General features: G+C 41.9%; 1 protein-coding gene across 3 annotated transcripts in view; it reads left to right on the forward strand.

Annotated features, from left to right (window-relative positions):
* DNAH11 (dynein axonemal heavy chain 11) overlaps positions 1-22030 on the forward strand; it is a 375791-nt gene that overhangs the window by 195040 nt on the left and 158721 nt on the right. For all 3 annotated transcript variants that reach the window (XM_044946526.2, XM_044946527.2, XR_006552702.2), the window contains exons 46-54: positions 30-234; positions 3430-3595; positions 4244-4346; positions 7449-7688; positions 9326-9487; positions 9742-9935; positions 14298-14460; positions 15578-15701; positions 16122-16264. In XM_044946526.2, coding sequence (XP_044802461.2) covers positions 30-234; positions 3430-3595; positions 4244-4346; positions 7449-7688; positions 9326-9487; positions 9742-9935; positions 14298-14460; positions 15578-15701; positions 16122-16264 — 1500 coding nt within the window. The remainder of the gene's footprint in view (positions 1-29; positions 235-3429; positions 3596-4243; positions 4347-7448; positions 7689-9325; positions 9488-9741; positions 9936-14297; positions 14461-15577; positions 15702-16121; positions 16265-22030) is intronic.

The raw sequence follows: 22030 nt of genomic DNA on the forward strand, positions 1-22030 counted from the left end.
ACAAAATTTTGTCTGTTTTTCCCCACCAGAGAGCTCTGGTTCACACAGCAGAGACAACCCGTCTTCGATATTTTGTGGAGTTGCTGCTCGAGAAAGGACAGCCGTTGATGCTGGTAGGAAACGCTGGAGTAGGAAAAACAGTCTTTGTAGCTGACATGCTGGCAGGTCTGTCTGAGGCTTATGTAGTATCCCGTGTGCCTTTCAACTACTACACAACATCGGCAGCGCTGCAGCGTAAGTGTTCCTCCTTCTACACTCCAGAAGCAAGGTCAGATACTGTCAGAGCCAGGACATGCAGCCCAGAGATGGTTCCTTTTTCTTAGACATTTTGCTTAGAATGAATTTTTATTTTTCACCATTCTGGCTGAATATACTTTGTTTAAATATTGTTATTTTGGCTTTTTATATCCCTCCTGGCTTTACTTGGGTTATTACTGTATAGAACAGAAAGAATTGACATCAACAGTTCCATTGCTTTGCCTCTAAACCATTTGGTTAGCTGTAATCAATTTCGTGGAGCCCTAGCAACAAAAGAATATGCTCAAGGAAGAATGTACTGGTTACCTCTGCAAGCAAGGGATTGATTTAGTGGGGAATTCATTCAGACTGTATTGATGAAATGACAGGCCACCAGTTGTTTGTTAAATCTTAGAACTGTAAGAATAATTTTTAGCTGTTGAGTACATGCATCACTGTAATCAAAAGAACCACATGGATTTGGGGCATTTTGAGTTTGGAAGGGCAGAGGGCAAACAGAGTAGACGTGAGAAGTAGAGAAGAACTACTATAAAGAGCTGAGAGCGGTGTCTCACTGTCCAGCAGAGCGGTGGGGTTGTGTCGTGTGAGGGCAGCAAAAGTTCCTGTTGTCCACTGCTTTATGAAACCTGTTGCCTTGAGCATGGTTTCTTTGCTGTGTGCATTGTTGCTATTTTCTTAGCCCTATCAGTAGAGATTAACAACCTGTTTTCATATCACTTAAATCATTAACTCACCCAGGAATGATTGTGCTGTAATCTCTTTCTTAATCAAGTTTGTCTTCCTCATCTTTGTGAGTGGAACAGTTAAAAAACTGACCTGGAAGGTTTTCATTCATTTCTTCAGCGAATATGTATCATTTATCTACTTTATCCCCAGACACTGTGTATAATACATGCTTTTCATTGTGGACACAGAAGAAGGGATCACTTTATCACTTGTAAATGGAAGATTAGGGCTGCAATTCAATAGTTGAACGAAGTTCAGCTTGCTGATTCTTGGAAGGGTTACAAGCATGAATAGATTTAGACATTGCCTATTAGCATGAGGAATAGAAAGAGCTAGTGTACTCTGAAGAAAGGATTTCAGACCTTTGAGATGGAATGGTGTATAGGCAAAAAGGGAACTTAGGCTAGAAGAATCAGCTTAGGCAAAGACATGAAAGAGAAATTTGCGGGACGCATTCATTTAATTGAATTTCTAAGTTGATCAAAGCATAGTGATCAGGTAGAAGATAGGGCAAAGGCTGGAGTTACAGGTGGAATGCCCAATTGTCTAGTTTGCTGAAGACTGGAAGGTTTCTGAGATAAGGGTCTTTTAGTGCTATCACTGGGATCATCCCAGGCAACCAGGGATGGTTGGTCACTGAGACTGTAGCTAACATGCAAGTGGAAAAGAACATATTTCATATGGTAGGGAGCTGTGAGCCATTGATGGGGAGCAAGGAGTTGACAAGATGCAGGCTCTACTTTGGGCTTTCCTGGTGGCTCAGTGGTAAAGAATCTGCCTGCAATGCAAGAGACCCAGGTTTGATCCCTGGGTTGGGAAGATCCCCTGGAGAAGGAAATGGCAACCCACGCCAATATTTTTGCCTGGAAAACTCCATGGACAGAGGAGTCTGGCAGGCTGCAGTCGACGGGTTTGCAAAAGAACTGGACATGACTTAGTGACTAAACCACAATGACAACAGGCTCTATTTTAAGAGAAGTCTATGGTGGAGAGGAGATCCAACCAGTCCATTCTGAAGGAGATCAGCCCTGGGTGTTCTTTGGAAGGAATGATGCTAAAGCTGAAAGTCCAGTACTTTGGCCACCTCATGTGAACAGTTGACTCATTGGAAAAGACTCTGATGCTGGGAGGGATTGGGGGCAGGAGGAGAAGGGGACTACAGAGGATGAGATGGCTGGATGGCATCACTGACTCGATGGATGTGAGTCTGAGTGAACTCCGGGAGTTGGTGATGGACAGGGAGGCCTGGCATGCTGCGATTCATGGGGTCGCAAAGAGTCGGACATGACTGAGCGACTGATCTGATCTGATCTGATGGTGGAGAGACCAGTCTCCTTGAGCAACATGTTAGCTGAATGAAATGGTACCCTGGACTAGAGCTTTAGAAGGAAAGACAAAAGGAGGAGACGTGAGGTACCATTTACAGGCTGTGCTTGAACAAATCAGGGACCAGGAAAGAATGATTAAATTCAGGCTTTGCATCTGGCTGATTGGGAGAGTGTTAATCCTGTTGGTAGGAGCACAGAAGGCTAAAAAGAAGTGATGGGTCATGAGTGGGGAAGAGGTATGTAAAATTGAGTTTGGGAACAGGCACATTTGATGTTGGCCAAACATACAGTTGTCAGTGGCTAACAGGAACTGATGTTTAGCAACCATTTGGAAATGTAGATATGCTGCTTGGACAAAGGGTTTGTTAGTTAACTTTTTATATATTTTTTTACTTCATTCATTTCTGTTTTCATTTAACAAGTTACTTACTTGCTGTAGGTGTTATGAGGCAGACAGAAATGAACACTACAGAGTTCTTGTCCTCAAGATATTTATAGTTCATTTAGAGAGTAGGCAAGTGACTAGATACTGCATCTCAGGTCCATACTGTCAAGATTTTCTGTATTTGTGATTTCCTCTCAAACATACCAACACCAAGTCAGATAGGCAAGTGAAGAAATGTAACTTGAGGTATACACAGGATAATGCCTGCATATAGTATCCTCTTATGAGAGATGTGAGAAATTCCTGACTGTCCCTAGACTCTAGTACGAGGAAGATAAAGAAGGACTTATTGACGGGTTCTGGGTGGACTGGCAGTGGTTCCTGAATGACGGTAGGTACGGGGGGGAAGGTGTGAAGGTCAGCAGTGAAGGTGTTGTCTCAGATGTGATGGCCAGTGTGCCCAATGCTGCAGCTGCGGACTCTGGGAGAGGAGTCAGGGTGAGCTCCAGGAGAGTATTACATGGAAGGAGATGAACAGAGACATGTTTCTGGGATTAACCTGCAGAGAGGTGATACTTAAAGCCACAGAGTGGATGAAATGGGCAGGATGAGGAAAAATAAGAAAAAAAAGGACTAATGTTCTATTTTGTATTTATATATAAATATATTTATATATAAATAGAAGTGTACATTTTTATTTGATTGGTGGACAGAATTATATATTGGTTTCAGGAATTCTTGAGAAACCTCTAGAGAAGAAAGCTGGTCGTAACTATGGTCCAGGAGGAAATAAAAAGTTGGTTTATTTTATTGACGACATGAATATGCCTGCAGTGGACTCATACGGCACTGTCCAGCCGCACACTCTGATTCGACAGCATATTGATTATGGACACTGGTAAGCGATTCTGTGTGTTTCATTTTCTACTGAAATCTAATTATTATTACTATGGATAAAATTTTTTAAATAGAATCACCCCAGTTTCTTCCTCTTCTGAGGAGCATCTTCTGTGATACTTTTTTGGGTTTCAGTTTGCTTCCCCTTTTGCTCATCTTAAATGGAATAGATTTTCTTTGCATCATTGGAAGAATTGGATTGAAAAGTATCTTATAAATGTAAACTCTCCAGTTAAAGCTTAAGCTCCTTAATATATTAACTCACAGTTACTTAGGAGAAGCTTGACATTTTCTGTAAGATGTAAACATCTGATAATGTCTGGGCATCACAGTTGACAGTCCCTGATGTTAAGTAGGGGAGAGCCCCTAGTCTCGCTATGGGTATTTTTAAGCAGACTCAAGTGAATCAATAAACAGCAATAATACCTATTGATTTAGCTCCACATGTTGATACTGGCATCAAAGGAGCCATGTAGTCTTCAGCTTTCCAAGCTTTAGTTTTTCTCTCTCAGATAGGCTAACAAGTTCAACATCACAGAGTGATTATAAAGATCAAAGAAAGCAATTTATGCTGAAGTCCTTTATGAACTGGTGGGATTTGTTGTTATTTTGAACTTTGGGATTTAAGGTTCTGTTTTCTATCTTGCAGGTATGACAGACAGAAAGTGATGCTTAAAGAAATCCACAGCTGTCAATATGTTGCCTGCATGAATCCAATGGTGGGCAGTTTCACCATCAATCCTAGACTACAGGTAGCGTGTCAATACTCACACATTGTTGATCTTGATTCTTAGTGCTTTCGGGGTAAAGATTAGGCTGTATGGTTCTACTGTACATTTGGTGAAGCATGGAAGCTTATTTTAATTAACAGAATTTTTAAGGCAGTTTTTGGTTTACAGAAAAATGAGCTGAAAGTACAGAGAGTTCCCATGTATTCCCTCGCACCCAGTAACTCATCTACAAACACCTTGCATTAGTGTGCTGCCTCTATTACAATTGATGAGCCAATATTTATAAATTATTATTAAGTGAAGTATAAAGTTGGTGTAAGGGTTCGTTTTTTGTTTTACATATCCCATGGCTTTTGGCAAATGTACAATTACAGGTATCTGTTATTAAAGTATCACACAGAATAGTTCATGTCCTAAAAATCCCCTGTGCTCCCCCTAGTCAGCCCTCCCTACCCCCAAATCCCTGGCCACCATTCATCCTTTTCCTGTCTCTATAGTGTTGCCTTTTCCAGTGTGTCCTATAGTTAGAATCATATAGTATGTAGCCTCTTTAGACTGGCTTCTTTCTGTTAGCTTAAATATGCATTTAAGGTTCCTCCATGGCTTTTCATGTCTTGATAGCTCATTTATTTTTATCACTGAATAATACTCATTGTATGGGTGTTCCTAGTTTGTTTATCCATTTATGTAAGGAAGCTTTAAGCAGAAGGTATTAAGAAGAGGTGGCAAGAACACATAGAAGAACTGTACAAAAAAAAGATCATAATAACCTGAAAACCACAATGGTGTGATCACTCACCTACAGCCAGACATTCTGGAATGCAAAGTCAGCTGGGCCTTAGGAAGCATAGCTACGAACAAAGCTAGTGGAGATGATGGAATTCCAGCTGAGCTATTTCAAATTCTAAAGTGCTGCATTCAATATGCCAGCAAATTTGGAAAGCTCAGCAGTGGACACAGGAGTGGAAAAGGTCAGTTTTCATTCCAATCCCAAAGAAGGGCAATGCCAAAAAATGTTCAAACTACCGCACAATTGCACTCATTTCACATGCTAGCAAAGTAGTTCTCAAAATCCTCCAAGCTAGGTTTCAACAGTATGTGAACTGAGAGATGTACAAGATGGATTTAGAAAAGGTAGAGGAACCAGAGATCAAATTGCCAACTATTGGATCACATAAAAAGCAAGAGAGTTCCAGAAAAACATCTACTACTGCTTCATTGACTACTCTAAAGCCATTGACTCTGTGGATCATAACAAATTGTGGAAAATTCTTCAAGAGCTGGGAAAAGCAGACCACCTTACCTGCCTCTTGAGAAACCTGTATGCAGCTCAAGAAGCAACAGTTAGAACTGAACATGGAAATACAGACTGATTCCAAATTGGGAAAGGAGTACATCAAGGCTGTATATCGTCACCCTGCTTATTTAACGTATATGCAGAGGACATCATGTGAAATACTGGGCTGAATGAAGGACAAGCTGGAATCAAGATTGCTGGGAGAAATATCAATAACCTCAGATATGCAGATAACATCACCCTTATGGCAGAAAGTGAAGAGGAACTAAAGAACTTCTTGATGAAAGTGAAAGAGGAGAGTGAAAAAGCTGGCTTAAAACTCAACATTCAAAAACCTAAGATCATGGCATCTGGTCCCATCACTTCATGACAAATATATGTGGAAACAGTGACAGACTTTATTTTCTTCAAAATAAAGAGCTCCAAAATTATGGCTGCAGTGACTGCAGCCATGAAATTAAAAGATGCTTGCCTCTTGGAAGAAAAGCCATGACAAACCTAGGCAGAATATTAAAAAGCAGAGACTTTACTTTTACTTTACTTTTTCGACAAAGGTCCATCTAGTCACAGATGTAGTTTTTCCAGTAGTCATGTCTGGATGTCAGAGTTGGACCATATAAAAGGCTGAGCACTGAAGAATTGATGCTTTTAAACTGTGGTGTTGGAGAAGAATCTTGAGAGTCCCCTGGGCTGCAAGGAGATCAAACCAGTCAATACTAAAGGAGATCAGTCCTGAATACTCATTGGAAGGTCTGATGCTGAAGTTGAAGCTCCAGTACTCTGGCCACCTGATGTGAAGAGTTGACTCATTGGGAAAGACCCTGATGCTGGGAAAGATTGAGGGCAGGAGGAGAAGGGGACGACAGAGGATGAGATGGTTGGATGGCATCACCGACTGGACATGAGTTTGAGCAAGCCCTGGGATATGGTGAAGGACGGGGAAGCTTCGTGTGCTCCGGGTCATGGGGTCACAAAGAGTCGGACACGACTGAGTGAATGAACAACAGCAATGGTTGTGTCCAGATTTTGGCAGTTAGGAATAAAGCTACAGTAAATACTTATGTGCAGGTTTTCTGAGTGCATGTAAGTTTTTAAATAATAATCGCCACCACTGCCACTGGACATACAACAGTCTGTTGTTTGCTTGTTTTGTGTAGTCAGTGGAGACTCAGCTGGGTGACTCTGCTGACCTAACCTGAGCTTGTTCACATGTTGGGCAGTTAATTGTCAGCTACTCAGGGTGGCTTTGGCTGGAGTGATTGGAATTGGGACAACATGGCTCTGTGTCATGTGTCTCTCATCCTTGGGTAGGCATGTAGGATTCATTGCAAAGATAGAGCCCTAAGAGAGCTAGTGGAAACACACAAGCCTTTGACAGTGACTGGCACCCTGTTACTTCTATCTCCTTCTGTTGCCTTTATCAAGTCATATGGGCACTCTGAGAGTCAGAGTGGAAGGTACTGCCACGTTCCATCACAGTGGGTATGGATACAGGAAGAGATGAAAAATAAAGTCCCCCTCCCTGTTTTGGTAATCTGCTGGAAAGTAAAGGGGAAAGTGTTAGTTGCTCAGTCATGTCTGACTCTTTGTGACTCCATGGACAGTGACCCGCCAGGGTCCTCTGTCCATTGGATTTCCCAGGCAAGAATACTGGAGTGGGTTGCCATGCCCCTCTCTAGGGGATCTTCCCAGCCCAGGGGTTGAACCTGGGTCTCCTGCATTGGCAGGTGGATTCTTTACCATCTGAGCCACCAGAGAAGCCCCAATCTACTAGTACCATTACATTTTCTATTTTATGCAACTCTCATGTTTGTTTTTGTTTTCAGAGACATTTCACAGTGTTTGCATTCAACTTTCCATCACTGGATGCACTGAACATCATCTACAGCCAGATCCTGAGTTTCCATTTCCAGCAGCAAGCATTTGGTTCCTCAGTTCTCAGGAGTGGCCCCACTTTGATACAGGCAACAATCGCATTCCATCAGATGATGGCACATACATTTTTACCCACGGCCATTAAATTCCACTACCTCTTTAATTTGAGAGACTTGTCAAATGTCTTCCAGGTACCTCGATGACTCTGTGTTATGTGTCTTGAGTGGGGCACTGATTAAAATAATACCAATGGGGTTCATTCATAGAACTTAGTCTAAAACTATGCTGCATCCTTGAGCATGTATTCTTTCATTTTCCCTAATAAGCTTTATGAAGTATGGCAGGTTTATTAATCCCATTTTGTCAATGAAAGTAGCAATTCCCCTTAGGTTGGTAGAGACTTAGCAATAGAAGCTAAGGTGGAAATCTTGGCTCCCTATTTCATTGATTCTGTATAAATATTTGAGTGTCTTATTTTGTGCAAGTAAAAGGGATAATTTTTTTTTTTTAATATTTAGGTGATACGATTTTTAAACATACATCAAGAGAAAATATAATTTCTTAAATTCCTATTTTGGTTAGGCATTGACACTTAACTCACTTATCCAGTATAAGGACAGTGTGAATGTATATGATTTGAAAAGAAAGTTCCAAAGAGAGAATTCAAAACCTTGAAATTTTGAAAATATCCAACTACATGGCCTATCAGTAGGGTAAAAGTAATTGAAGAATTATTTATGGCTCAAAGTTCATTTGTGACAGAAGTAGTAAACTGGTGGAATATGAAAACTTCATGAGACTTCTCAGTATTTGGTGATTTTTATTTCTTATACTTTTATAACCCTGCTTTCTAAATCACTCCACAGCTGCCTCAAAACTGTAACCACATTAGGCAAAAGCTTTTTCCAAATGTGGACCATTCCTTTTCATCTCGATCTTTCTTGCACCTGCCTGAAAGACTGTGCTTAATTAAACAGTCTTTAAAAGCAGGTTTTTGATCATAGGAGGGAAAGGAGGCCAAGAAGTGAGAGACCTCTCTGCTCACCATTCATATCCAGTCTGTTGGCTACACCCAACACCGCCCAACAGTTGTTTAGCCTTTTACAACTAATTCTCTATGACTCCCTTGGTGTTGTCCCTAGAGCCCAGAACACGGTGACTCTCCCCATGAGAACTGGGTCTATATGAATCCAAAATATTGAAGAATAGTGTTGCAGGAAAGTGAGAATCAAAATGTTTTGACTACCCACAAAGTGTGCATACAGACAGTCGACTCTGGATCTTATATATTTCATCTGTAAAATGAATGAATTAGATTAAATGACATCCAGGATTTTAGAATAAAATATATTACTGTCCTATGACTTTCATGTTAGCTAGTTTTAGAAACTGATTTTCCTGAAGACAGTAGGTACAAGCTCTAAGATCAGATATTTAGTTCCTGGGCTGACTCTTGAAATACAGCCTTAGCTCATTCCTGGAAATGGGCATAATGGTAGTTAATTCTTTAATAGACTTCCCTGATGGCTCAGTCAGTAAAGTGTCTGCCTGCAATGCAGGAGACCCGGGTTCGATCCCTGAGTTGGGAAGATCCCCTGGAGAAGGAAATGACAACCCATTCTTTAATCCTTTTTATTGTGTAGTTAATTGTTTAAATGTTGCTTATCAGAGACTACAAGTACTGATATGTAATACTGTTTATAACCCTTGTTGTAACTCAGTAAATTGCTAAATTCAGCATGCAGTTAAAGAATATGCTAAGAGAAAGTATTAGCTTGGAATGTCATCACCTTCTGAATTTTTAATTTTTTCCCCTCTTGCCTTTTAGGGGATTTTATTCACCTCTCCTGAGTGTTTAAAGTGTTCAAATGATTTAATACGCCTGTGGCTTCATGAATCTTCTCGTGTTTATGGAGACAAACTGATAGACACAAAGGACTGTGATTTGTTTCATAAAAAACTGCTGGAAACTGCTAATAAATACTTTGAAGTAAGCAAATGAATTCTACAGGTCACTATGTGCTCTGGCATTATTGGCTTTTGGGCAGAAATGGGATAAGGATGTGAATGAATTGTATGTGTGATTACCTTGATGAAACAGCTGTGATTCCAGATCTGTGCAGGGAAGATGACATCCACCCATGGGTTGATTTACAGGCTTTTCCCTGGACCCGTCACTCTGCCTCCAGATGAATCATTTCTGGAGATTGACATGACCGTATTTTTCACTTCCTCCTCCTGCAGGGTGTAGATAGCCATGTGCTGCTTCAGCAGCCCCTCATCTATTGCCATTTTGCTAATGGTGGCCAAGACCCGTGCTACATGCCAGTGAAGGACTGGGAGGTGCTGAAGATGTTTCTGACGGAAGCACTGGATGACTACAATGAACTCAATGCCGCCATGCACCTCGTTTTATTTGAAGATGCCATGCAACATGTGTGAGTTGATGGGCTGTAATGCTTTCGCATAAAGTAAAAATGGCTGGGTGTACACAGTTGCTTTTATTCAGTAGATCTTACTGAATACCTGAACTCTCGGTTGTTTTTTGTCTGTCTGTCTTCTGGGATTTTTTTGAACTATCAGTTCTTGTTTGCCATACAGTATAAAACTAAGTTTCTCCATGAAATTTATATAATATTGAAACCCAATGTTACCTCAAAAAATTAAAAGAAAAACTTGATGGAGAACACAAGATAAAAAAGACAAGACACAGCCCTCTTCTAGGACACAAATATGTCACATACCTGTAAGTGCAGCCACTTATCATGTCATAAGCAAAAGGCAACTTGTAGAAGACCTCAAGAATGTACATGTGTAGGAAGGAAATTGAATTCTGTGCTAGAGGAAATTGATAACCTGAGTTAGGTAAGAAAATTATCTTTTGCAAAAAGTCATTCCAATCCCCTTAGCTTCTGTAACTATAAATGTATGGGCCTGATTCAGAGAAGGTCACTAAGCTTGCATTCAACAAATTACAAGAATGTCAAACACAATTCTTTGTGTAATAGTAGATAATTTTTATATAAATGAATAAATAAATGATAATAGGTTTAGGTGTCATGGATCCATTAAAAGACTATTAAGTGTCTATATGAATTATGTCACAATAATGTCTTACATAGGTATACTATTTTTTGAAGTGCCATGAGAACCATAATTTCATGTTCTTTCACTTCCCCTCTGTTAGGGAAGAGTATGAAGAAAGAGGAAGGTGAGTGACTTGTTCAAAGTTAAAGTTCATAAGTAGCAGAGACAGGACAGACTCATGCTGATTTCCCTTGGTTAAGAATATTTACTGGGTGCCAAATGAGTGCCAAACAGGAGCACTGCCAGCCTATTCAGTGTGTGTGTATCTGTCACTCAGTTGTGTCTGACTCTTTGTGACCCCATGGACTGTAGCTCGCCAGGCTCCTCTGTCCATGGGATTCTCCAGGCAAGAATGCTGGAGTAGGTTGCCATAGCCTTAGGGAAGAATATGAAGAAAGAGGAAGGTAAGTGACTTGTTCAAAATCTTAAAAATTTGTAAGTGGCAGAGACAGGATGGACTCAAGCCGATTTTCCTTGGTTAAGAATGTTCATTGAGTGCCTACTGAGTATCAAACAGAAACATTGCCAGCCTGTTCAGTACTTACGTGCAAGTTAAGGAAGAAAAAAGGGAAGGGCATGTTTTCTGGGCAGAAAACTAGAAGAAGGCCCCTTTCCTGACGTAGTGTGCCTGAACAGGCTCTCACCCCCTAGCTTGGGTGCCTTTGCCGTGCACAGGTTGTGTGACCGTCTGTGACGTCTGCTGTCAGACATTGCCCGAGTACTGGGAGACAGCAGCAAGCAAGATAATCCAGTTATTTCTCTAATCGAGCTCATGTTTTAGTGATCCCGTGGGATGTTTATAAGGATATGAGCAAATAAGCAAGTGAGGAACATGGCAGAAAGTGATACGTCCTGCTGAGGAATAAAATCTATTGATCCTGAGCAGTAAACATGTGAATTCCCAAAGAGGGACTGGCTATCTCTGTGAGGAGGTGACATTTAAGGTGAGACTGAAATGATATGCAGGAGCTCAGCATGGAAAGATCTGGAGGAAGAATGCTTTAGGTGTGGGAAGATTTCATGTGGCCCCATGAATGTCCAAAAGCAAAAAGAGGGTCATTGTGGCTGTGGAGAAGCAGGGAAAAGGGCGTATGGCAAGGTGGGGAGGTGGACACAGGCGTCATGAGTACAGGGTGTTTTCTTGTAACCAGAGGAAAGCGGGGGTTCTTTCTTTCTAAGTGCAGTGAGAAGTTCCGGGTCAGAGTTTAGCATGGGAATGACAGGGTCGGTTGAGTAGTCTAAACAGCTGGCCATTGCTGCTGCTGTGTGGGAAGTCGATGGCATCTTCCCTTCCTGTCCTGCTTCCCCGTAACTGTAATTTCTCACTGGCTCTACTGATGTGCTGGAGCTGCTCTGACAAAACGCTGCAAACTGGGAAGTTTAGAGAAACAGGTATTTATTGTCTCACAGCTCGGAAGGCAAGAAGTCTGAAATCTAGATGTCAGAAGGCCATGCTCCCTCAGAGGTGCTGGGGAGAGTCTGCTCCAGAATTCTTTCCTTGCTTCTGGAAGTTCCTTGTCTTGTGACAGCCTGAGTTCAGTCATAATGTGACTTTCTCCCTTTGTGTGTGTCTGTATCCAAATTTCTCCTTTTTATAAAGATACTGGTCATATTGGATACACCCTACTCCCCTATGACCTTATTGTAACCGATTTATTAAATCACTCTATTTCCTAAGTCTATATTTTCAGGTACTGGTGGTTAGGGCTTCAGTATAACCCACTCCAGTGTTCTTGCCTGGAGAATCCCAGGGACAGAGGAGCCTAATGGGCTGCCGTCTATGGGGTCACACAGAGTCGGACACGACTAAAGCGACTTAGCAGTAGCAGCAGCAGCAACAGCAGCGTATGCATTTGGGGGAATGCCACTCAGTTAATAATGCTGGCTTTTCTAACAAGTGATATTTGGGCAAAGATTAAAGTAATGAAATAAGTCAAGAGAGAAGGAAGTATGTGAGAAAAGCAATTCAAACAGACCCAAGAAATGTGGAGAATTCGATTTTTAGAAGAGTCACTCCTTAAAATGTTGAGCCCAAGTGCCTAAGAAAAACTTGGGAGGCTTCCCTATCATCATTTATTACAAGCTTCCTACATATTGATTATTTTATGGATCCCTTTGCAGTGACAGTCCTCTGATTAGCAGACAGAGGACGTTTCCGTTAGAATCTCTGAACATGGTGATATGTGAGTTATTAGTAATGCTGTTTCTGGTTGGGTTCATGTACGCTGGCCGTCTGTCATGGCTCGTGTGGAAGAGATGTCTTGTTGGCACTGAGGAGTTGTCCCCTGTAATCCTTCAACACAGAGTTCTCAGTGACCTGAAAGGAAAAGCTGCTGCTTTGATTAGGGATTATGAGCTAGAAACTGATTTACTGCACATCAGAGATGATTTCAGTGTGCCCTTGAACATTGTAGAAAGAGAGTTTGCCACTTACAGACTGTCGATGCAGACCTCAAAGCACACATTATTGAAATGAAAACCCTGCCTTATAAGTTGGGGTTTCACTCGTGTTAGAGTAATCTCACAGCTTTGCCAAGGTGGTTTTGCCATGTGGTCATGTGAAGTAAAATTTAATGAGGTGGCTGAGCTTGGAAAAATAACCTGTCTTTTCAGTTATTGAAGGTTTTCAGGAAATGATCGTGCGTGCTGGTCCTACTATAAGCGATCCCAACTTAATTCTTTCAAAAATTACTCTTTAAAAAAAATGTGTTAAAGATTGTTTGGATTGTTCAGAGCTTAAATTCATCTCAGGAAAGCAACTGAGAGCAAATACAGCAGTCTTTTTAAAAATTTTTTTGCCTTTGGGCTTCCATATGCTTATATTGGGGGCTTCCCTGGTGGCTCAGCAGTAAGGAGCCCACCTGCAATGCAGGAGATTAGGTCCCATCCCTGAGTTTGGAAGATCCCCTTGAGGAGGGCATGGCAACCCACTCCAGTATTCTTGCCTAGAGAATCCTGTGGACAGAGAAGCCTGGTAGGCTATAGTCCATGGGGTTGCAAAGAGCTGGACACAACTAAAGCAACTGAACACATGCTTACGTTGATCACATTAAAGCCAACTTATTCCTAGCTGTAAGATGTAGCAATAATATCAATAGGATAAGCATTCAGAACCTCTTCAATAATACAGAAAAAGGGATTAGTTGACTTTGCTGGAGATTTACCTCTTGGATTCTAACACTTTCCGAGAATGTTTTAGACCGTTCAAGGCATGAGGAAAGCTTTCATGCAAGGGACATAAGGATCATGTAAAAAACGCAGGTGTTTAAAATGCATGAAGTAAATCACATGTGAGGTGTTTGTTGGTCTAAACAAATCTGTTCTTCCCAAACTAATTCTATAGCAAAGTTTCTGGCCCAAAGACATTTTCCCTTTGATATCCTTACACGTGGATACTGATGTGCCATTAGGATCTTTCTTGCTAATCAGGAAAATGTGGTGCTTTGATGTAAGTCCTTGTATTCATTTTCTGCCTTCTTTTGGGGGAGAGTAACACAGCAGTGGGAGTCCAGATGTCATTGGCCAGGATGGTTTGTTGGGCAAGTGATAAGGGGGCAGATGCAGGCAGCATCTTTTTGTTTGGGAAACAGAAGAACAAGGACTGAAAGTCTGAAATACAAATCGGAGTTTAGTATCTAAAGATCTGAAAAATGAAACCACATAGCCCTGAGGCTCATTGGATGTCATCTGTTGGGGGTGTTTTCTCTCCCCAGGTGTCGCATCAGCCGCATCCTGCAGTCCCCTCAGGGTTATGCGCTCTTGATCGGAGTGGGCGGCAGTGGCAAGCAGAGCCTGTCCCGCCTGGCAGCTTACGTTTGCAGCCTCGAGGTCTTCCAGATCACTCTGACCCAAAGCTTCGGGATTCAGGAACTTCGGGTAAGTCTAGTGATGGGCAGCCCCATGCTCCTTCCGCCCCAGGATAAAGGTGCTCCAGTCAAGCATGGAGGTGGGTAAGCTCTTCAGAGGATTTTGTTGGCTGTTTCTCCTTCATGGACTTCCCTGGTAGCTCAGACAGTAAAGAAACTGCCTGCAGTGCAGGAGAACTCGGTTTGATCCCTGGGTCCAGAAGATCCCCTGCAGGAGTAAATGGCAACCCACTCCAGTATTCTTGCCTGGAGAATCCCCATGGACAAAGAAGCCTGATGGCTACAGTCCATAGGGTCGCAGAGAGTCAAACATAAATGAGGGACTAACACTCTAACTTTCTCCTTCATTGTCGAATTAATCATAGTAAACTGCTACCAACATTTATATGTGTATAAGCCTATAAGCCTGTCAGATTTGCTCAGAAAACATTTTATTAAATACTTGCCTACACAAACATGTTTTTCTTTTGTGCTGACCATACCTGATAATCAGCAGTATTCATATACCAATACAATGGAGAGGGGAAAAGATCCTTTTTTTTTTTTTTTTTAACAAGTGCATAGAGATTTTTTCCACTTTGTATCAGATTGTGAAAATATGATGGGAGTACAGTCGAGAAACACTGACATGTTTTTTAAAATTTTGCTTTTGAATCACAATAGTACTTACAAAATAGTACTTAGAGTTTGTGGCAAGTGCTATTTTAAAGCAAACAACAAACCACTTGCTTTCAATATACTAAATAAAACTGGTAAACTCTAAGTCACCAAACAATGAAGTAGATAGTTGTTAAAAGGAGCCAAAAACTTCTTTTCGCTGCATTGCTTAACAAAATCATTACTGAATTCACTTTTGCTTGAATAGAAGGGGGTTGTTTGTCGGGAGCCTGTTTGCATCTTAGGCTCTGTGGAGCCATAAACATGACAGTCGTCATTATGTGCCAGAAATGGAGCTGATGTCATAATGTTTGCCCCTGTAAGAAGAGAGTCACCGAGAGGAAAGAACGTATAAACAGGGAAAGGACGGCGCCCAGCCCTCTGGCTGTAGCGTCTCGGTTCTGCCCACCCTCTCCGATAGCACACCAGCATGTTAGCAGAGTGTGAGCGATGGCCTCTGTTTCTTACAGGTAGATCTTGCCAATCTGTACATCAGAGCCGGAGCCAAGAACATGCCCACCGCGTTCCTGCTGACAGATGCCCAGGTTCTAGATGAGAGCTTTCTCGTGCTGATTAATGACTTGCTGGCATCAGGTGATTAAACCAACACATTCCGTGAAAGATCTTCCCCAAAGACAAATGATCTGTGGTTTCAGTGAACTTTATATAGAGATAATTTGTCTTTGAGATGTTTGTCGGGGCATTCTTTGGGGAGAAACGTATAAACCTAACTAATTTGAAGTGTATCGCTTTCTTAGTCTGCTTACGATGTAAAAGGCCTTGCAGAGGCCTTCAGTGAAGTAAATGTTGTTCCTGCCTGTGCAAGTTTAGTGGGTGGGTTTGTCATAGCTTGTCACTGTGTCGTGTCTTATAAAAACAAAAAAAAAAAATTGCATTTCTGGTTTCAAACTCTATCATTAAAGCTGAACTTTGTATTAGAAAGCATTTTAAGTCATATCTAAAATATGAATTATAGCAGTCTTTTAATAACTCTACTCATTCCTTTGGGGGCAGGGGAAATTCCTGATCTGTTCAGTGATGAAGATGTAGACAAGATAATTTCTGGAATTCGTAATGAAGTTCGTGGTCTGGGCATGGTGGACTCCAGAGAAAACTGTTGGAAATTCTTTTTGTCCCGAGTGCGACGACAACTCAAAGTAAGAAACACTTGCTTTTCTTGCATTTAGTTAAACGTGCTGTTTCAGCTCTGATATGGTTCTGTTTGGGAATTCATATGACAAGTTTGAATTCCACTCATACATTTTGTAAGGACATCCAGTCATTTGGTGTAAAAGGCCATTTGCATATTTTCTCGAGTGTCTGGAGGGCACCTTCTTCAAGTTTCCTGTGATGCTGGTTCCCTACAAGGCCTTGTTCTAAGCAGATTGAGCACCTGAGTGAGCTGGACATGGTGTCTGTCCTTGAAGAGCTTATGCTGTTACAGGAAACGAGACATCACAAACAAGTGTAGCCATGCTGATTCCAGAGGAGTTCAGCATCCTTTCTAAGGGCAGCAGGCCTCCTGGAGAAAGCGGTGTGCTGTGTGTCAGGTGTGGCTTGGAATTCCTGGGGATGCGGTGGGTTGGGGAAGAGCTTTCAGGGAGAGGAAATAGCATTTGGAAGAATTAAGAGTGGACTGCATGGTACATATTTGGAGAAACCACAAATAGGACTAAATCAGGGATCCCCAGCCTCCAGGATCCAATGCCTGATGATCTGAGGTGAACTGATGTAATAATAATGGGGAAAAGTACACAGTGAATGTAATGCACTTGAATTGTCCTGAAACCATCCTCCACTCCTGGGCCCATTGAAAAATTGTCTTCCACAAAACCAGTCCCTGGTGGCAAAAGGGTTGGGAACTACTGCTCTAAATGACTGGGACATAGAGTTCTTATTGGAAGAAACAGGTGGATCGGGCTGGGAAAGTTAATTGGGGTGAGGAAAGGGTGGGGCTTCCCTCATAGCTTGGTTGGTAAAGAATCCACTTGCAATGCAGGAGGCCTGGGTTCGATTCCTGAGTCCAGAAGATCCCCTGGAGAAGGAAATGGCAGCCCCCTCCAGTATCCTTACCTGGAGAATCCCATGGACAGAGGAGCCTGGCAGGTTACAGTCCATGGCATCACAGGAGTTAGACATGACTTAGTGACTAAACCACAAGTGTTTTGTAAATGTTAAAGGAGCAGAGGAAGAGTTTGAGTTGAGGAAGTGATACTATGTTAGTACTTCAGGGCAAGTAGCTGAGGCTTGTCACTCAGATGATCTGAGGTTCAATCCAGAGACAACTCAATGCCCTAGTGTAAGCACAGGGATATAGTGTAACCAAGTAACAGCAGCGGGAAGGATGAAGTATTAGAACAAGAAACCTTGCCACACTCATGGCAGAAAGCCAATTGAAAATACTAGTATGGAAAGTTCAGCCTTCCTAAATAATATTTAGTAACCAAGAAAAGTTATTTCTTTGCTACTTCTTCTAGTACTCAACTTCTTTGCCACTCCTGTAAAGCCCGGAGTACACAGGAAGAAGGGGATTAGCTGTGAATATGCCTCTGCCTGGAGGGCTTCCCTAGTGGCTCAGATAATAAAGAATCTGCCTGTGATGCAGGAGACCCCAGTTCAATCCCTGGGTCAGGAAGATCCCCAGGAGAAGGGAATGACAATTCACTCCAGTATTCTTGCCAGGAAAATCCCATCAACAGAGGAGTCTGGTGGGCTACAGTCCATGGGGTCGCAAAGAGTCAGACATGACTGAGGGACTGACACTGTGGAGGTTCAGGTATAGAGTAGCTGTGATTCTTCTCTACCCTCCTGTTTCAGATTCTACATTGGTCTTACTGAGCATTTCTGGTCTGAGGTTAGAAATCAGAATTTAAGTTTCGGATGATGACCAGAGGGTTTTCTGCCCATCAGAAGTGTGACTAAGCATATGTTGGCCAGATTGTAACAAGGCTGGAGATTTCTCCCTGTTCCATTGTGGTATAGTTGGGTCACATTTTCTTTGTGAAATGAGAAAACAAGTACAACAATGGAATTTGAGATAGTAATGTAATTAATCAGACTTTCCAGGTGGCGCTAGTGGTGAAGAACCCGCCTGCCAGTAAGAGACACAGGTTCAATCCCTGGGTCGGGAAGGTCAGCAGCAATCCAAGTCTGTTGTTCAGAGCAGCAGAATCAGCATCACCTAGGAACTTTTCAAAAGTGCAAATTCTCCAGCCCCACCCCAGAACTCTTGAAATGGAAACTCTGGGTGGGACCCAGAAATCTATGTTTCCACAAACCCTCCAGGGGATTCTGAAGCATGCTGAAATTTGACACCCATTGTTATAAATAACACTAGAATGAGCATCCTTTACAGACGTCTTGTATACATAACTTTGCTTGCTTTTATAGGATAAATTCTTAGAAGGGAAATTGCTAAGTTCAATAGTTACATCTCCTAGTAGTTTTTAAATCATGCCTACAAATTCTTTGATGTTCTTCTCATTCTCAGGTGGGATCTAGGCCCCTCTTGTTGGCTCTGGGTGAGCTTATCCCTGCTTCAGCTAACAGAGTAGGGTACAAAGCAGCACAAGGATGCTGAGTAACCCCTGAGGCTGGGTCATGAAGGACCCACTTTTCCATTGAATTGCACATGGTTTGGTTTATGAGTTGTGTATATTTATCGATTAGGTTTATATATGGGTGTCAGATATTTTCCCTGTTCTATTATTTGTCTTCTAAATATATATATTTAAAAGACATATGTGTGTGTGTGAGTGAAAGTGAAAGCCACTCATTTGTGTCCAACTCTTAGCAACCCCATAAACTATACAGTCCATGGAATTCTCCAGGCCAGAATACTGGAGTGGGTAGCCTTTCCCTTCTTCAGGGCATCTTCCCAACCCAGGGATCAAACCCAGGTCTCCCACATTGCAGGTGGATTCTTTACCACCTGAGCCACAAGGAAAGCCCAAGAATACTGGAATGGGTAGCCTATGCCTTCTCCACAGGTCTTTCTGACCCAGGAATCATACCAGGGTTTCCTGCATTGTAAGTGGATTCCTTACCAACTGAGCTATCAGGGAAGCCCTATATATGTGGTACATCTCTGCTGATTTGTTTATAACTCTGAAAAGTTTTTTAAAGTTTTTACAGTAGACTAATCAGTGTTTGCCTTTGTGGACTTTGGGTTTCTTACATATTTAGGAAAGTATTTTTTTCTGTCAGATTTAAAAAGTCTTCACTGGAAGCAGTTAGAACTCATTTGGGCTTATAAATAAAGAGACCATCCAAGAATAGTTCCGGAAAGCCTCCCTCCCACATCAGAGTGCAGACTAGCTCAGTAAGCCCCGTACACGCCTGTGCTTTCCTGCCCTTCTTTCCCGCCCGCATCCATCCTGATGCCTCCTGCCTCACAGCCACATGACAAGTGCGGTGAGGCCTGTATTTCCGGCGGGAGAAAGAGAGGCACAGGAGACTTGGGGTTCTCTGGATCAGGGATCCAAAGCTCCCCCAAATCCCTAAGCTGACATCTTACTGATCACAAGTGTGTCCCTTGTCAGCTCCACCTATGAGGGAGTATGTGGAGGTGCATATTTGATCTTGTCACGAGGGCTTTATGGATAAAATTGGACATTGGTTTAGAATAGCAGCAGCAGCAGCCGTTCTGGGGTCTGCATGCTTCATGGTCTATGGTTAAAACTGCCACAGCTGGAATACACGTATTGTTATATGCGACACAGCGTGAGCTGAGAGGTGTCAGGGTAATTTTTTTTCCCCAAAAAAATATGTTCTTATCTTACTAATTTAAAGTACCACTTTTATTATGTGCCAGATAGTATATGAACTGGGTCTATTTCCAAATCCTCTATTCCATTTTCTTGATACTACTGCTGATTCTAGCTTTGTGCTGTGTGAGTTATGAAACCCTCATTATACTTTCTTTTTATCTAGTGTCTCATTGCACTTATCTAGTTTTTCTTTGTTGCCCTTAGACATTTTTATGTTTTGATAAACAGCAGAATCATTTTGTCAAATTCTAAGCACATTCCATTTAAATTTTGGCTGAAATCATGCCAACAACTTTTTAAATATATTTTAGAGAGAATTTAATCTTCATGATAAATAGTCATTTATTCCTTTTGTAGAAGGCCTGTTTCCTTCATAAAGCTTCCTAATGGTGTATTGTTTTTATATAGGAGAGCTGTTGATTTTTAATTTTGTAGTCAACTACCTTACTGCCTCTCTGATCATTTCTGTTAGTTGGCTGATATATAGCCTGAAGATGATGACAGTTTGTCTTGCCTAATATTTTATTTATCCATTCTCCTCCCACATTGTATCAAATCTACAGAAGAAAGTGTTTCTGTTGTTCCACTGTTACATTTTGTGTTGGCTTTTGACTCAGGGTGTGTCTTCTTAGGGAAGTATCTGCCTATTGAATTCTTTTGCAGCATCTTTTGAGATAATGATAGGGTTCTCCTTGAACTTAGTAAGATTCATGTAGTTCAGAGACAGTAGGGAAGTTCTGCATTTTCATACTGTTAGGTCCATCAGAACTTTGCTTTGTGTTTCCTGTGACTCTGCTTCAGCAGGCCTCACTAGAATTGAGACCGTGTTTATGTTTACCTCTGTTCTTGTCTAAGCCTTTTCATCATCACCTTTCTCAGGATGCACCTTGGTACCAGCTAGAATTTATTTTGGAGTTAAATATGGATCATTTTTCCTTGTTGTCACAGGATTACTAATTGGATAATTTATCTCTTCCCTATGAAAATGAGTAGCAGGTTTTTTTAGTTTTTTTTTTTTTTTTTAATGCTAAGGAGGAATAAGATCTCTGCCTTGAATATTTCGCATCCTTCTTGGCCTTGTCACTTAGTTTGCTACCTCCTGAGAAAGGTTTGTGGTCAGTGCCTTAACCTGAGGGAGAAACAATGTAGTGAAGAAACAGGTCACCTTTCATCTAGAAAGCCACAGCTTCCTTCTCTTCATCCCTGTGTACTACCCTCAGATCCTTGGAATTTTTTTTAAGAATAATGGATTTCTCTGTGTCAGTGTCATATTAAGTATACTGTGATATTCAGCAGCATGTGCTAAAGACTCAGAATTTCTGATAAGGTGATTATTTCCTTTGCGTATGTTCCTTGCTGGGCAACACGAGAAGCTGGATGTGCAGCAAGGGTTGGTGAGCACGCCTGGCAGGTCAGGCTAAACGACGTGACGTTGCCAGCCCATTGCCCATGTTCACCACTGAAAGTCACTCCCTATTCACAGTGCAGGGGCAGTGAGAACCTGTTGGCATGTGAAACATGACCTCTGACTCCTGCAGGGCGGTGCCCGTTAATGATGACCGGGTGTGTGTTCCTGGATGGGCTGAAGCAAACCAGTGAATCAATGTCAGATGCCCCTCTCCTTCACATTTGTGTATGTGCGGCTTTTCCCACGTAATTCTCATCTTACACCCAGAGTGGAGTACGCTCATTCTCTTCTGCTAACTTTGCTGCTGCTGCTGCTAAGTTGCTTCAGTCGTGTCCGACTCTGTGCGACCCCACAGACAGCAGCCCACCAGGCTCCCCCGTCCCTGGGATTCTCAAGGCAAGAACACTGGAGTGGGTTGCCATTTTAGTTAACATGAAAACTCGTCTTTCTTGTCTTCCTTCCTGGCTATCTGATGGCATGGGGAAAAGAACACTTGGTGTATGTAGCTGCCCCTGATTCTTTCACAAGATTTTGGATATCTGTTCAGTTATTCACTGTCTGTGGGGGGTGTGTGTGTAGTTTTTACTTTCTCCATATGGTTTTGTATTTTTAAATTATATATATACTTCCCCAGTACATATGTGTGTGTGTGTGTGTGTGTATGTGTATAAAAATATATACACACACACACACATATACACACACACACATGTCATGTTGTTATATATACTACCCTGGTGGCTCAG

Source organism: Bubalus bubalis, chromosome 8, assembly GCF_019923935.1.
Source record: "Bubalus bubalis isolate 160015118507 breed Murrah chromosome 8, NDDB_SH_1, whole genome shotgun sequence".
Classification (NCBI taxonomy): domain Eukaryota; kingdom Metazoa; phylum Chordata; class Mammalia; order Artiodactyla; family Bovidae; genus Bubalus; species Bubalus bubalis.